Below are 17077 nucleotides of genomic sequence, written 5' to 3'. Positions count from 1 at the left end.
ACTGAGTACCTATATCCTAGGATTTATTGGATGTGGAGCTTTAGCTGTTTAGACCTTTAAAAGATTTAAATGTCTTAAAGTCTGTGTCTTGCCTTTTAATGAGTGGGTTGGCCTACACCATTTCATTTAATGCTTGTATCTAGTACCAAATAAAGAATCTTTCTTAATTTTATAGATGTCTTGCAGCAAATTATACTTACTTGTACAAGTTTTGCCTGCTAGGTGAAATCCTTAACATGAAAAACATGTACTCTTGAAAAAACCTTCTAAAGTCATTGCATAGTCTCTGTGGAGCTAGGAAAGAAGCAGCAGCTGCTAATAGAGCTGGAGTGCTTCAGTGTATTTTTCAGTAGCAGGGCCGGCCTTGCACTCTCCGGTGGCAGCTTTGCCCATGGCATAGGAGGGCCCCCAACCCCACAAGCTGCTCTTGCCACCTGTCAGAGGAGCAATACATTATGTTCCTTCTGCACGTCCTTTGGCTGCAAAGGTGCACTTGCTGCTTTGCATCCTTCTATACTGATGACCAGGGATGGGATTGATCTGTTTAGATCTCTTGGAGAATATAGCTTCAGAAGTTAACATCTCATCCGTTCTTTGTATTCAACAAGGCATCTTAGGGCTTGACAGTACACAGGTCCCCTCTAAGTCCTTAAAAAATAAATGCTATAAAGAAATCTCATAACTCATTTGCATTAGATTCTAGATGCTGACAGAATTAACACTAAAAATCTCAAATAAATTGTAAATCCACAGTAAAAAACACACCAGGTCTTTCTCATTTACTATATAGAACCAGCAATGTGTGGTACTTCAGTGTAGCTATCCTTTAATAACTTAACTTTTCCTGTTTGCAAGATTATACTTGTTAGTGATGCAGCTTCCTCTATTTTCCCCAAATAACTCTTTCTTTTCAACATGCTAAATTAAGATTCCCAAAGGCTTCAGCATGCATAGCAACTTCAGATGGCTATTATATTTTAGGCTGTATTTTTCCTTGTTAGGGGTATAAAAAGCCAGTCGGATTGGAAAAGGGTGTGAAGAATCTGTGCGAGAGTTATAGGCAGAACACAGGAAACAAGCTCAGCTCTCAGCTGGACTTGTAACTGTGATCTAAACCTTTACACAGCACCAGTGACTTAGTAGCCTGTCGCTTACTTTCCAGGAAAAGAGTATGTGGGAAAAGCAGAAGCACTGTTTGCACGCAGAAACTCAAGAGTCCTGTGAGCGGACACAGTACAAGCAGTCAAGGCACTTTGTGTCACTTATTTTATTCACATATACAACTGGACTCTGCACTATTAAAAATAGACAATACAGAAGCATTAAAACCAAATACTGTTTAAAAACTTTAAAAAACACATATTCACATATTGCTTCAAGCTTAGATGGTATTTCCCTATAGTTTTAAAGTGAATTCAGTGCTAACAATAGCTGAGGCAGCTTCCCATTCACTTGCACCCCTAATTTTATAGGGGCTACTGACAAGGTGGTGAGTCAGGCTCTATATATGGCTTTGCTGCTGAGTGCACCAAGTGAGATGGAAAATAAACTAGAACATCCAGGTTACCACACATAAAGCCCTCAGATTGCTAGCTTTTGGTCCCTATCACAGTAGAAAAAGTGTGTCAGAGAGGCCTTTATAGTTCTGTGGCACTGTTTTATATGATTAAAAACAACAGATACACTTCCCTACATGTTAAAACAGTTGATTAAAATGTGTATTTTCTACCTGGATAAAATTCATAGTGAAAGTTCAGGTCTGTCCTTCAGTTTAAGTTTGGCTCCAAGTTTTACCTATCACCTTGACTGTCTCAGCTTCCAGTGAAAAAGTCTGTAAATTCATAGTTCCAAAGATGTGACAGCAGTGACTGAACAGGCATGCTACTGTATTTTACAGGGACATTCTTAGGCAGTTTTCTTAGTTGTAACATTTTATATTGTAACATTTTCACATTGTAAATACTAGTCTTCACAACACTATAGTTAAATTGCAGCATTACACGTGTAGAAGTCTTGTTTCATTTAGCTAAGTACTTTCAGAAGCAAAAAGGAATAAACAGTTATTTTAATTAAGACTTTGGACAACTGATTATTTGCTGTCTCCTTACAAAGAAAGTTTTACCTCTAAAACAGGAGTGAGAAGTGCTCGTCACTTGACTGAATTCAGGAGTCCGTGCAAGACAAAGTTCAGAACTTCCTTAATGGATAGGGTGACATTCACTAGGTTTTCCATTTTTCAGTCAGTCTAATTTGAAGCAAACCAGCCACCTCCTGTAAGAATCTATGGAATACAGTTAAAGCTTTTACACTTGACAAGTTCTCCTTGCCAAGACAATTGGCTTTTCATTTATTAATGTCAGATCATTAAAATAACAGTTTCCCAGACTTCAGCCTGACACATGGCAAATATTTTGCGTATACAGCTTGCAGTGATCAGAACTATGCTATTTCACATCATGTAAGCAAACTTACTAGCCTTTTTTTAGTCAAACAATGCCCAAATGCAGAAAGGCTACCTGATTTGCAGAATAATTTACCCCTCACTTCAGGCATTTATATTATTTAAACCAAAATAGTACCAACATAGCACCCACGATTTTTTTTTAGCTACAGACCATTTGAAAAAGCATGACAGTGACTCACATGACCTGCTTAGCATCACTACTATCTTCTAGCAAATTGTTTGGTTAGGGAACAGCTCTTGACCAGACAAGGGTAAGAACTAGAACATTTCCTCAGTACACAGCCACCTTGATGCTGTTGAAGGTTCTCGTGATCGGGTAAAACACCTGAACAAGCCTGCTGGAGATGTTTTAAGTTTGATACCCAGTATCCAAGACAGAAGACATTTAAGCCTTCTATAATTATTGGAAAGACAAACATTGAATGGGAGATCTGTCTTATCGAAAAATGGGTACTTAAGGCAGGCATATAGTCATCTTGGCTCCTCCATTGTCAGTGGGAAGAGAGAACTGTAGAAACAGTCTGTGAAAACATGGCAAGATGCTTTTCAAGATTCCCTACACAATCAAGGAAACTGTTTAATGTGACAAAATGCACTGAGGGCACAGTCCATCTGCTGAAGTTACATAAAACTTGTGTTGAGGCTTTCCAACAGGAACAGCAGATTATTTTTTTATTTTGTAAGGCTGTTAAACACTACTGAGTTGATGTTTGATACCAGTGTTCAAAGCTAGGTTGGAATTCTGAATAGAAACAGCATCAGAAGCAACTTGAGCATATTTACAGCAACTATTTAAAGAAGAAACCACAGGATAAGAGGAAATTAAAATAATTTCAAGTGGGGGAAAAAAGGCATCCTCTGGAGTAGTTTACCTCAGTTTTGGGTGCTGTTCTTAAATTTAGGAAGTTCTAGCCCATGGTTCACTTGAAAGTAGGAATAAAGCAGTTGTGCTAGGTACAAAATGTATTTTGCGTTCTCAGATGTAAAAGCTGTAAGGTCTCCAGTAGGTAGCCTGAAAAAGTTGTCTGTATTTTTATAGCTTTTTGCTTAAAAGGCAGGTAAAAATCAGATTATAACTTCATGGATTCTACAATATCTTAGTAAGATCAAAACAGAGTAATGACACTTTTACTGATGTGATGTAATTAACACTAGGAGGCAGTAGTGCCTGGTCCCTTTGCAGAATTACTTTCACTAACATAATCAAATTTTTCACTAGGCATATAACTCTGTATTGCAGAGAATTCTGGAGTCCTGCTTTCTCGCTGAGAGTATAGAATGAAGCTAAGACTAGTGCAGGTTTCTGCTACAGAAGTGCAGTTGTGCTTCCTGTGAGAAGTTGTCTGGTCTGCAAATCACAAGCTTCAAAACAATTAAACTGAGATAACCAACACATGTAACTAACAGACAGCACATCTGAACAAAATTTTGAAGCTCACAGCTATATCAATAATCTGCCTACAGCTTAGTTATCAAACTGAAAAAATATACAGCAGCTTGGAGCGGGGGGAAACACTAAGGATCTCACAAACAATGCCTGTCTTGCTATGTAGAAGTAGGACCTACAAAGTGTGTGTTCAAACTTCATTATCTGTTCTTGTTTATACTAAAGAGTACTCTTCTCTCTTCCCTGAGCCCCCAGCCCTCAATAGGGAAGAGTTCTGCACCAGTTTTGAGAATCAGAAAGCTTCTCAGGACTTCATTTGTAAGTTCTATCAACATGATTTTTAAGCTTAAAACTTTGACAGTATACTTGTGCAATACTACCAAATGGAGTGCATGTTGCACTCTGACCCCCACTGAGCATATTATTAAATGTTAAAAATAGACTTTGCTAGACAGGAGCCAGCCCTCTCCTTCAATAAACACATTGACATGATTAAGCACGGAGTAAGCGTGACCATAAGCTTAATACAGTGGTACAACTTGATACCGGTAGAACAAGCAACTGCCTATTGAGCAGCAGCTATCAGATAATGATTGTCTACATTGCTATTTGGTACTACAGGCACAGCAACAGCAGAACAATCCTGTAGCTGTTTCTTGCCCTGAAGATTAGTCATTTTCCTTGATGACCTTAGAAAGAGCAATAAAAGTTGGCATCAGCAGATTCACTAATCAAACAATTATTTTTTGGAAGTTTCTATATACAGACAATACTTGGTAATTTGCCTGCCTAAAGCATCTACATTTATAAGTGCTGTTTACCAGATCCACTGGTTTTCCTGTTGCCTATCCTAATATACTTAGTTTGGTAGAAGTATTTAATCAAATAGTACCATAAATGCAAAGGCACCTCCATCACATCTTTAAATCCAACACCGCCTCCCCATGACTTGGGACTTTTAAAATAAGGGACAACAGATAATTTGTAACCAAGATCATCGAAGTGTTTGCTTTGACTCCCTGTATGCTAAGGCTCTCCCCTCCCACCCTCAAAACAAGTCAACTGAAGCATTTGAAAGATTCCCAAAAGGGGAACTGTTTAAAAGTTTGGGTAGCTATATCTAAAAGCCTTTTCAAATGTTATGGCTCCAAGGATACACCCCACTGTGAGGTAGGTGGCCAAGATAAAAACATTGTAACAAATATTTTAACAGCTGGAAACTCCCTAGAAAAACCTTGCATAAAGAGTTTGGTTCCTTGCACCAGTGCCCTGATATGTGTAACTTCTTTTGAAGATGCCCAAGGGAATCCACATTCACCGAGCTCTTGCCGAGTAGCATCTCATATACTCTGTCATCCAAGGGTTATCTGGTGGGGTGGGCTTTATTCGCCAAGCTTTCTCTGCTTCTGCTGACCGCACTCGCCTCTGAGAAAGCTTCCTTTTCTCCACTTGCCTCCTGTTCTTTGCTCGTAGAGCAGATTCGTGAATCTAAAAGACCAGAGTTAGCATTACAGCAGGAAAACAGCGTAGGAACCTCCCCAGGAGAGTTGAGAACCTGTCCCAATCCCCATCCCAGAGAAACAGGGTTTGCTACCAACATTGTTTTCTTCTGTAATTTTTACCACTAACAGAAAAGCAGCACAGATTTTTTTTTTTAATAAAAAAATCCCTCATTCTATTCTGTGTTATCTTTCCCGCTTCACACTGTTAAACAATTCCAACAATCTCAAATGTTTGTTTATCTTACTCTAACATATTTTAAAAGCCTTGATTCTCCCATTTCTACTATTTTAAGTTCTTAGAACTTCCTCTCAATATGCCCAAGCATCCGTTAAAACTTAATTCATAGTAGTGAGACCAAGCCCTGGAGATTCCTGACTAAAGAACTGTTTTGGGGTTGGTTTTTTTTGACAAAATGCTGTGCCCAGATTCCTCTTTTCCCTCAAGGGATTGAGGGAAAACACCTGAAACAACCCATCAGAAGTCACCTTTATACTATACAACAAGAACACCACCCACCTTAATGCTCAGATATCTTGGGTCATAGATTCAGACTCTATATTAGTACTACAATAGAGACAAGACACTGGCAGGGATACGTTAATGGTGATGTTCTACCAGCCTAGGAGAGTTACAGAAAAAAAGAGAGAAGTATCTGTTGTAGCACTCCAACCTTAGTGCTTCTTGCTAAGCCAGGAAAGAAACCCCGCTACAGCAGAATCCTGGTGCTATCCATGACCATATGCATTTTATTTGTAATATTTTGCCAATATCTACATCAGCCTTCAATCCATCAGCTATCCAATAGATCATTGTTCTGTCAGCAAAAACGTTCCCTGCTGGCTGCCCATTGAAACAGACTTCTAGACAGACACTTCAGCAGCAATGCTTTTGTACTTTTTCCGTGAGGCTCTTATTCCTAGGGAACAGCCCAGGAAAAGTCACTGCTATCCCAGTGTTTATATATATATGTTTATATACATGCTTGCTGTGGGATGCATGGTGCTAACTGCCTGCTGCTTTTCTCTTGTTTTCATGAAGTCCAGAATGCAGAAATATTATTTATTACAGCCAGTTTTGCTGGTAGCACTGCAACAGCCAGAAATAAGATAGCTGAGTTTTAATCAGAGCTTGCAAGTATTAGTCAAACACAGGAAATTTCAAAACCAGTTAACACCTAAGAGCGATTCGATTTGGGCACATCAAACCTTTTCAGGTTTACTGCTAAATTTTTTTAGAATTGATTGCTAGAATCTCCATGCACTTAAATAAAGGCACCCCTGGGAAGTTTTGCCTTACTATTAAATGTACATCTTATCCAGGCACTAGGCAGTCACCACCCTTTAATGAAACAGAAGCTTTTGCTTACTTCATTTGCTGAAGCAGACGCACAGACATTGTGAGTTTTCTGGCTTCCAGTATCCGTCTGTCTCTCTCCCCACCCATACAGCGCAAATGGATGTTTATTCTCCTTTGGCGCATCTGTCTTTTGAGGACTTTTGCCTGATCTTCGATCATTACGACTGGACAAGGCACTTTGGCTCGGACGTCGTCCTGTACGGCTGGTTTTGTTGTCTGCTTCCTTTTCAGAAGCATGTTCTACAGTTTTTTCTTGCTCTTCCTTCTGCTGTTTTTCCTGCTCTTCCCTCTGCTGCTTTTCTTGATCTTCTTTTTCTTTCTCTAAAGAAAGAAAATACCCAAAATTATGCTTTAAGCTCCCAATGACAACATATTAATGCCAAACTTGCACAGCCTCTCTCAATACATCATTGAAGCTGTGTGGTTTTGTTTGTTTAAAGTCATTACTTCCTTAGGAACAGATGCACACCTTGCTTACATGCCTTCATTCTTTCTTTAGGGACTACAGTATTTCCAAACCCATCCCTCTGCACATCAGCTTTCACATACTTAAACATGCCTTTCCGTAGTGAGGTTACAGATAACCAATAGCTCCAGGCAGTATTTTATACGTAGCAAGAGTGTTCCCAGTAATCTTCTGTCTTCACCATTTTATTCTTCCACCATTCAGACAGCAAACAGATGGGCTGCTGGATGTTATGTAGATGCTGCCAGCCAGTGATCAAGTCTGATAAGAGCGTGTGCCATGTTAAATCCCTCACGTTATAAGCTTACACTGACAGAAAAGAAGTGATTCATTTTTCAAACTCCTTAATTATACATACATTGTGATTATGTTTTCCTGGTTTTGGAGGAGAGGGGAGTAACAAAGCAAAGACTTGCAAAGCGATAGGTCACCCTTGATATCTGTTCTGTGAAGTCTGTTTTACATTTGAAGTATCACACTCTGCAGACAATACTCTCCAAGGCTGATTTACCCCACAAATGCTTTTTAAACCTTCCGTAACAAGGGTCCAGCATTAGTCCTCCAGGCATTGCCTACGTAGAGTAGGACTGGCGAGGGAGAATTTAAAGTCTTTATCATTGTTACTTTGCAGATGTAGACCAACACATAGGACTGAGTCAGCATTATATAAGACATTAAATAATAAAGAAAAGGAAACAACTTGCAGTCTTCTTACATCATAGAGCTATGGAGGAGCTACTTTTCTTTTCTTTGTGATACGTTATAGCTAGCAGTTCCTAAAGTTTCCTGAACACTACTCATATACAAAAATTTGTGTCCTAGTCTTCAGACGAGAGAAGCCAGTATCTGGTATAGGACTGCATAAATCTAAAGGAAAGGTTGGTAAGAAAGTCATGCCTTGCAATAAGGATTTAAGTTCTTTTGAACAAGCCTGTTTTATAACATCCTTAAATACAGTAAAATGAATGCCAATAGATAACAGCTACTAACCGGCAAAGAACGGCCAAAGATTTTTTTTCCCAGGCTGGATGGATGAGCCAAGGCCTGGGTTCAACAAGTGTATGTTGTATGGGGTTCAACAAGGCCAAGTGCCAGGTCCTGCACATGAGTCACAACAACCCCACGCAATGCTACAGGCTTAGGGACAAATGGCTAGAAAACTGCCCAGAGCAGAAAAGGACCTGGGGATGTTGGTCAACAGCCAGATGAATATGAGCCAGCAGTGTGCCCAGGTGGCCAGCAGCATCCTGGCTTGTATCAGAAACAGCATGGCCAGCAGGACTAGGGAAGCGATTGTGTCCCTGTACTCAGCATTGGTGAGGTCACGCTTTGAATACTGTGTTCAGTTTTGGGGCCCTCACTACAAATAAGACATTGAGCAGCTAGAGTGTGTGCAAAGAAGGGCAATGAAGCTGGTGAAGGGTCTAGAGTACAAATCTTGTGAGGTGTAGCTGAGGGAACTGGAGCTGTTCAGTCTGGAGAAAAGGAGGCTGAGGGGAGACCTTATTGCTATCTACAACTACCTGAAAGGAAGTTGTAGTGAGGCAGGTGTTGGTCTCTTCTATGTAAGAAGCGATAGGATGAGACGAAATGGCTTCAAGTTGTGCCAGGGAAAGTTTAGACTGAACATTAGGAAAAAATTCTTCTCTTAAAAGGTTGTCAAGCACTGGCACAGGCTGCCCAGGTAAGCAGTAAAGTCATCATCCCTGGAGGTGTTCAAAAAACGCGTAGATGTGGTGCTTAGGGGCATGGTTTAGTGGTGACGTGGCAATGCTGGGTTTATGTTTGGACTATTTTAAAGGACTTTTCCAATCTAAATGATTCTATGATTCCAATCAAATATACTACTTACAGTACATTAGTGAAATATGACTTTGGAGAAAAGTAAAATAGAATACTGTTTTAGTTCTCCATCCTGCAAATCTTTAACAGTACTGTGAACAACGTGGAGGTGTACACTAGGCACTATGTGTGACCCCTAAGTATTGTGGGCACAAGCAGACTTTGTGATCTGAAGTCTGTGACTTCTAGGCCAACCATGCCTTTTCTATAAAAGGCCACTTAAGCCTTTTATTAACCTAACAGTGCAGCAGTCCACTAGTAAGTGATTCTCTTCAAGTGTTTCCTTTGAGCATTAGATGCTGTGTTCTGCTAGACACACAGCAATACACACATGCAAACTCTGCTGACCTTGCAAGCTTTCTGGCACACCATCTATTTCGCATTGTGGTAAGGGCCAGCTGCAACAGTGGTAACTTGCAAGTCTTGACACTTTCAGCCACGACCAGCATACACCGCTATGTACAGAGGTAATTCTTCCGCTGGCATAGGAATTAATCTAGTTTAAGGCTTGCTTACATTTTTGAGAGGTTGACCACAAACAAGTACAACAAATTTTACTTAAGCGTCTTCATTAAATGCAGAAGGGCTTGCCAATCCTATGACAGAACAGCAATTGCTCTTAATTGCTCTGATTTAGCTAGTCAAGCAACTACATGACTCATGCAACACTGCTTTAATTTCATTTCTGCATCCATCCAGCTCTGATGAAATGAAGTTACCTGCCTGGCACACTGGTTAAGCATCCATTTACTCTTGCTCTCACTTTGACCTTGTAAGGTAAAGACATGCCACGTGCCCCAGCATTCCCATAAGGCAAACCTCCTGCTCTCTGTTGCTAGCTGTTGGTCTCACCAGCACATTTTCTATTTGCTGGCAACCAGCAGAGGGCCTGATGCTGGACCCTGTTCAGGCCAACCTATACACATCTTCCAAGGTGTGCAGGTGCAGCACTCAGCTACAGGTGATGCTGCAGTACAGCTGACTACTCCAAGAGTAGCCAGCAACGTTTAAGTACTTGGAGCTGTATTTGTTAAGAATTCAGTTAAGTGTCCCCACAAAACAACAAAGAAGTCAAAGCAAAAGGAGTGACAGAGCAAGAAAAAAAAGATGGCCAGACGTATTTCACACATCTAAATACTGCGTGCACAAAGATTTAGTCGTTATAGCCAAAGCTGGATAAAAAGCAAGCAGCAGTGACCTCAATGTGCTAAAAAGACCTGCTTTGCATAGCGTCCTGGGCTCAGGGACACAGATTCACCTCTAACAAAGCAGCTCATTCATCACAGCTGCTAAGAGGCAGCACAGAGCTATCCCCTTACAAAATATTATTCACACACCTTGATACACAGCCCACTCCCAAGAAGGGCCTGGCTAGGTCCACTGTCAGAAGGAACCACTGTTTTGAGAAAGTAAAACAATGAAGGAGGACATTGGTGTCAATTCTGAAACAGGAGTGCTTTTATTTTGGGAAACTGTTCAATCCTCTGTTCAAGGGAAAACGGCATCTTCCTTCTCTACAAAGGAGAATGGTGAGGCAGAGTTCATGAGCAGCAGAGGTTGCATTTAGAGACTTAAAAATCCAGCAAAATAAGGACTCTGCAATTGCACGGATACTTTAGCTTTAAGACACTACTTCAAGGCAACAGCATGCCTGGGGATGCTCCTCACTAGGATATAGTCCCAGCTGGTACAGAAATGATTGAGCCAGCTTGTCCCAAAATAGCAATAAAAGCATATGGGAAAATGGCACACAGAGTTCCTGCACACAGTCTTGCAGTAAATGCTGTACGCCAGAGCACACTATAGCACCTTATGAGCACCTGCTATTAGAGCAGGTATTCCCACAAATTCACTCCTATGGTGCATTTACCCAGAAGTCAGTTGGTGAAGGCACAAGGCAGGTATCTAAGTTATTTCAATATTATATTTAAAGCTACAGTTTATATCCAAGCCATTTTGTTAGGTATCCCCTTTCACAGGAAGGTAGAAAAGCAGCAGCTGATAGCATGGAAGCAGTTAAAAGCAGCTGCAACATCTCCCCATCTCCTTCCCATGCAGAACACCAGCTCCAGCAAACACGGGAAACTCAGAACTGACTGGGTGCAGCATTACAGGGATTAGGCAGGAGAAGTGGGGGGCGGAAAAGCTAGTAACATTTAAAACTGCATCACTGATGCTAAGCAGAGCACACTAGACAGGAGGGGATTAAGTGCTTAGCAGGCAGAACAAGGCTGCCAGGCCCAGTCAGTATGGCTGTTGAAAGCTCCTGCCCAGAGGGGGTCACTTGACCCTGCTGCATTGCCCAGCTTCCCTGTAGGCTCAAGCAGGAAAAAACACAGGTCCTAGGGGGTCAACAAGTATTGCCTCTGTTGAGAGCTTTTTGCCCCTTAGAACAGTACTTCAGCTTCAGGAGAAGCACTTAAAACTGCCATGGGCAGAACTGGGTTACTTGCTTCAGCACAAACACCTCTCCAAACAGGGCAGGTCTCCAAGGCCTCTTGAGGAGGGCAGACGTTGAGCTGGGGGTATGAATTGACTACAGCTGGGTGAAAAGTAGTTACTACAGCTGAAAAAAATTGCAACATCATGGCCTCCAGACAGATCTTGTAGGAGGCAGTATTTGAGCTACCAGCAACACAGTCAGAGTTTATTAGATTCACACAAGGTTCATCTGCAGAGTTAAGAAAGCAATGAAGCAATGACTGGCGTGGCAGTGAAGCTTGTCTCCAACCCAAAAAATTGTAGCAGCTTTGAATCATAGTACTATGAATCCCTACAATGACACTGTTGCCGTCTTCCCCCACCACAAGCTACTCTTTCCCATGATCTAGGGTCCACAAACACAGCTACAACATCGTGGCAGACAAGATCAGAGAACAAGCTTGAAACTGGATCTTCTGCCAAGTTGCACTAATCCAGATCAGTCAGTTTCCAGCTACTGTGTGGCAACTGCTTTGATACCAGCTTGTCACTGCTGTCATTTAAGACCTCTGTACAAAAATGCTGAAGGCAAAACAGCAATAAGGATTGAAAGATGCCTTCATCCCATGTGTGTGCGCAGCAGGATCATTTCACAAGCAACAGGTCTGACAGCTGTGCTGCTGCCAGGGGCTCCTGTCTTTCACTTACCAGCTCAATGGTTTCTGTTGACAGGTTTGAGGATGTGTCAACTAGACCAGCTGATTTAGGTCAAGATTGTTGGATTGCGTTTAAATCACATCTGTGCCTGGGCACATTCTACAGAACAGTCCCACAAACAGTTGCCACAAGTGAAGGGCCAGAAGGAATTAACCGAAAGTTGCCACTAAGCACACCTTAGCATCACTCAGCTGTGGCTTAAGCACAAGATACAGCATGGACAGATACACGCAGGACAAATGCAGTTTGCCACTGTCTCAGGTGTTCACTCTGGTACTACTTTAGACCAACATCACTAAACCTTAAAGTCAAGCTGGTGGTAAATGGTGTGAAATCCAGCTGGAGGCCAGTGACAAGTGGGGTTCCCCAGGGCTCAGTGCTGGGTCCAGCCCTGTTCAATGCCTTTATCAATGACCTGGATGAAGGCATCGAGTGCACCCTTAGCAAGTTTGCGGACGACACTAAGCTGGGTGAAAGTGTCAATCTGCTGGAGGGTAGGGAGGCTCTGCAAAGGGATCTGAACAGGCTGGACCGCTGGGCTGAGTCCAATGGCATGAGGTTTAACAAGGCCAAATGCCAGGTCCTGCACTTGGGGCACAACAACCCTGTGCAGTGCTACAGACTAGGAGAAGTCTGTCTAGAAAGCTGCCTGGAGGAGAGGGACCTGGGGGTGTTGGTTGACAGCGACTGAACATGAGCCAGCAGTGTGCCCAGGTGGCCAAGAAGGCCAATGGCATCTTGGTTTGTGTCAGAAACAGCGTGACCAGCAGGTCCAGGGAGGTTCTTCTCCCTCTGTACTCGGCACTGGTGAGACCGCTCCTCAAATACTGTGTTCAGTTCTGGGCCCCTCACCACAAGAAGGATGTTGAGGCTCTGGAGCGAGTCCAGAGAAGAGCAACAAAGCTGGTGAAGGGGCTGGAGAACAGGCCTTATGAGGAGTGGCTGAGAGAGCTGGGGGTGTTTAGCCTGGAGAAGAGGAGGCTGAGGGGAGACCTCATTGCTCTCTATAACTACCTGAAAGGAGGTTGTAGAGAGGAGGGTGCTGGCCTCTTCTCCCAAGTGACAGGGGACAGGACAAGAGGGAATGGCCTCAAGCTCCGACAGGGGAGGTTTAGGCTGGACATTAGGAAAAAATTCTTCACAGAAAGGGCACTGGAACAGGCTGCCCAGGGAGGTGGTTGATTCACCTTCCCTGGAGGTGTTTAAGGCACGTGTGGACGAGGTGCTAAGGGGCATGGTTTAGTGTTTGATAGGAATGGTTGGACTCGATGATCCAGTGGGTCTCTTCCAACCTGGTTATTCTATGATTCTATGAAGCTGCATATATCAGTTTTCTCTGTGCCCAGAAATATTTACAAAGTGTTTTACAAACACACACAGGCTCATCTTAATGAGGGAAAGGAGCAACTGTGGCCACAAACAGTTACAAATTGGCTTTTCCTCAGAGACTGGGCAATGTTAGTGCTGGCCACAAGCGCTGTCAATACCTCTCAGCCAGAAATCAGGTTCCCCACAGAACAGAGGGAAGTAGCAGTAGCCAGGTAAAAGCCAGGATGCTACAGCATGTGGGTGGATGTTAGATTCAGAAGACAAAAGATGTCATCAACACAAGCACACTCTGCTACCCCCACAGCACTTCAGTGTAATTATGCTCTTCCAGAACAAAAGCAGTTGAATAATAGAAGATTCATGGAGTGGAACCTCTATGTTATCTCCTCTGCATGTTTTAATTAGCCAGCCACTAAGCAAAAGAAAAATACACCCTTCTAATTGTACAATACTGAAAGAGTTTCTTGCTTACATGTGTCAATGTACACACTAATATACAATAAATTTCCAGTTAATCCAGCTGCCTAGGCAGAGTTGTTTTCAGTCTTTTCGCTAAGGACTTGCAAAGCTCTTAAACACTGAGAGAACTTAAAGAAACATTTACCTAAACCACTTGTCAAAGAAATGCATGTTAGATACAGATTTTTTTTCTCCCATTTTAAGTGTAAAATAGCAAGGACCTCACAGAACATTAGCAGCCAGAAAAAAGTTGCATCAGCTATCAAGGCACAATTGTCCAAAACCCCATAGACTGACAGGCCACTGTTTCTCCACAGTCCCTTTGCCACTGGGATAAAGTAGCAGAGGACATAACTATGTATGCACTGGAGAGTCACACACTGTGACTGACCACAGAAGGTGCCTGTATGAGCAGCACATCTATAACTACCAAGTTTTTATCCGTAAGTTTTTAGCCAAAGCTACCCTACCAGAATCAGGCTACCAAATAGCTTGAGCCAGATCTCAGCCCAGAGGGAATTTGATAAGAGCAGCAGGGAGCAAGGACTGAGCAGAGTGTCCTGGCCAGCATCTCCTAGTCTCATCAACTGCCCATCCCATCCAGATTGTAACAGGCTACCTGCTCCACCTCGCTGGCTCAATGAGCAGAAGAATGAGAATCTGGTCTCTATCACAACTGCCCGAGATTGGAGCTTGAACATGTGCCATCAGAAAAGGTGGGGATGCCAAGTTCAGAGTGCAGCTTGAACAACTTCCACCCTCCTCTCACTAGAAAGAGGCCTCAGTCAGACCTCAAAACTGCCCATCGGTACATCTGCTGCTTTCACCAAGCAGGCCCTGCTCTTTGGCAATTTTTTCCTGGTTCTTCTCACCGAGATTCTATATAATTCTACATTCCCCAACCTAACTTCCTCCAGGCCTACTTGAGGAAATCAAGACCAGACCCACTAACACTTTGTCACATACTAGTTAACTGGGCTGCTTCCATTACTCCACAGGGTCAGGGAGATGGAACACCTTGCTCTGACACCAGCAGCTGTGGGCCCCTATGCCCCCACCAGCCATAAAGACTACAGCTCACTGCAAACCTCCACATCACTAGGGTGCTCTGAAACACTAGGCCTCTTGAACAGATGACAGCATAGCTAAAGCTTTTGTATAATATCGTATTTTTAAGGACAGTGGATGCAGTTTAGCCTTTAATATCAGAACACAGTCTGTTTGGATAAGCACAGGCCCCAAGGGACATGGAAACAGATTAGTTTCCCCACTCCAAACAACCATATCCAACCCCAGAAACTCCCAGCCAGCATAAGGCTTAATTAGACAACTCTCAAAGATTTTCCCTGATACTGTGCAATAGATACACAGCTGATTCCAAATACGCTGCAAAACACCAATCAATGGCTGCCAAATAAAGTTTACTTTCACCATAGGTAAGAGGCAATATGCTATGGAATAAAAAAAATAACAACTCTCTAAGCCTGAGAGTGTTGTTACCCATCTATTTATTCTGCACAATTAATTCTCGAGGCATCAAAAGCCAAGAAATGCTAGAAGGGAGCAAAGTGCTATTAGCTCTGCTCCTGCTTGAGCCTACAGAGCTGCCCGCGCCGCACTGCGAGCCCAAGACCAAACCTCAGGTGCCATTAAGAACCAAGGGCTGGGCTGGGAGAAAGATGACGTGCACGGATCAAGGGCAGCAATCACATTAAGCACCATCCACTGCACGCAGCCCAACTTGCTGCTGCTTTTGCCAGGGAACCTGCTTATATAATGGCAGCGATGCTCCGCTCCCATGGCAACAGTTTACATAAGCGGCTGTGACTCAGGGCGAGAGCTGCCACCACTCGGCTCTTTAAAGAGACGCCTGCGATGTCGCAGCTACCGCGGGGGCCCGGCTGACAGCGCTGCACGGCCCTCGGTCAGGAGGGGGGAGCCCTTCGGGGAGCTGCGGCTGCCCCGTCCCTGCGGGTGTTCAAGGCCAGGCTGGACGGGGCCTCGGGCAGCCCGATCTACTGGGAGGCGTCGCTGCCCGCGGCGGGGGGGATGGAAATAGATGGGCTTTAAGGTCCCTTCCAAGCCAAACCGTTCCGTGATTCTGCGACGCGGGGATGGAGCCGCGTCCGTTTGCAGAAGGGGAAGGGAGGGTCCCAGCCCGCCCGCGTCCCCCCGCCTCCCCCGCACCCCGCCCCGCATCCCTACCGGGGCTCGCCCGTCCCGCCTCCTCCCCCTGCGCGGCGGCGGGCGGCGAGGGTGTCCCGGCGGGGCTGCCGCCGCTGCCCTCCTCCTCCCAGCCGTCCCAGAACCAGGGCCGGTGCGCCTGCTCCAGCAGGCGGCGGCTCAGCCGGTACCGCAGCAGCTCCAGGTAGCAGGCGCCGCACGACTCCCACTTGGGCTCCTTGAACCGCTTCATGTACTCGGTCTTGACGCGCCGCGCCGGCACCACCATGGCGGGAACGGCGCGGGGAGCGGCCGCCGGTGTCGGTGTCGGTGTCGGTGTCGGTGTCGTTCGGCTGCCGCGGATCCGCCCCCTCCCGCTGCCACGTTTAAATCCAAACGGCGGCGCCCGGTCCCGCCCCGCCGGGTCACGGGAATGCGGAGGGACCGCCCCGGGCTGAAGGGAGGGGAAGGGGAAGGGGAAGGGGAAGGGGAAGGGGAAGGGGAAGGGGAAGGGGATGGAGGGTAGGAGAGGGGATGGGAGAGGAGATGAGGGGAGAGGAGATGAGGGGAGGGGGAGGGGAGGGATAAGATAAAATGGGATGGGAGAGGAGATGGGGGAGGAGAGATGGGGGACAGGAGAGGAGAGGGGAGAAGGGAGGAGAGAGGGGATGGGAGAGGAGATGGGGGATGGGATAGGAGAGGAGATGCGAGGGGATGGGAGAAGGGAAGAGAGGAGAGAGGATGGGAGGAGAGGAGAGATGAGGGGAGAGGAGATGGGAGAGGGGAGGACAGGACAGGACACGGCACTGCAGCACCACCAACCTTTACCGCTGCAATATTTTGGGAGAAGCACCTATCTCCAGTGTGGGTCTCACCACAGCAGAGCCCTGCCCCAGCAGCCTTTGGGCAGGAGCCCCCGCCACCTGTGCTGCTGTTGCCCCGCAGCGGGACGAGCACTGACAGGGCCTGA

General features: G+C 44.7%; 1 protein-coding gene across 1 annotated transcript; it reads right to left on the bottom strand.

Annotated features, from left to right (window-relative positions):
- Positions 1-4794: 4794 nt before the first annotated feature.
- On the bottom strand, positions 4795-16422 carry CCSAP (centriole, cilia and spindle associated protein). Its single transcript, XM_069852319.1, has 3 exons — positions 16150-16422; positions 6721-7031; positions 4795-5339 (listed from the first exon to the last, which is right to left on the bottom strand). The coding sequence occupies exons 1-3, from the start codon at positions 16394-16396 to the stop codon at positions 5166-5168; spliced, it is 732 nt and encodes a 243-aa protein (XP_069708420.1). The 5' UTR covers positions 16397-16422; the 3' UTR covers positions 4795-5165.
- Positions 16423-17077: the final 655 nt, after the last annotated feature.

Source organism: Phaenicophaeus curvirostris, chromosome 2 (genome assembly GCF_032191515.1).
Source record: "Phaenicophaeus curvirostris isolate KB17595 chromosome 2, BPBGC_Pcur_1.0, whole genome shotgun sequence".
Classification (NCBI taxonomy): Eukaryota; Metazoa; Chordata; class Aves; order Cuculiformes; family Cuculidae; genus Phaenicophaeus; species Phaenicophaeus curvirostris.
The sequence above is the reverse complement of the archived record's forward strand: the minus strand, read 5'-3'. Positions and strand labels throughout refer to the sequence as shown.

Bases quoted from the DNA above. Each gene is read 5' to 3' on its own strand.
- CCSAP (XM_069852319.1), bottom strand. From the start codon at position 16,396: ATGGTGGTGCCGGCGCGGCGCGTCAAGACCGAGTACATGAAGCGGTTC. The intron at 7,032-16,149 runs GTAGGGATGCGG...TTCTTTCTTTAG, and splicing joins GGCGGGACGGGCGAGCCCCG to AGAAAGAAAAAGAAGATCAA. The intron at 5,340-6,720 runs GTAAGCAAAAGC...CTGGTCTTTTAG, and splicing joins CGTCTGCTTCAGCAAATGAA to ATTCACGAATCTGCTCTACG.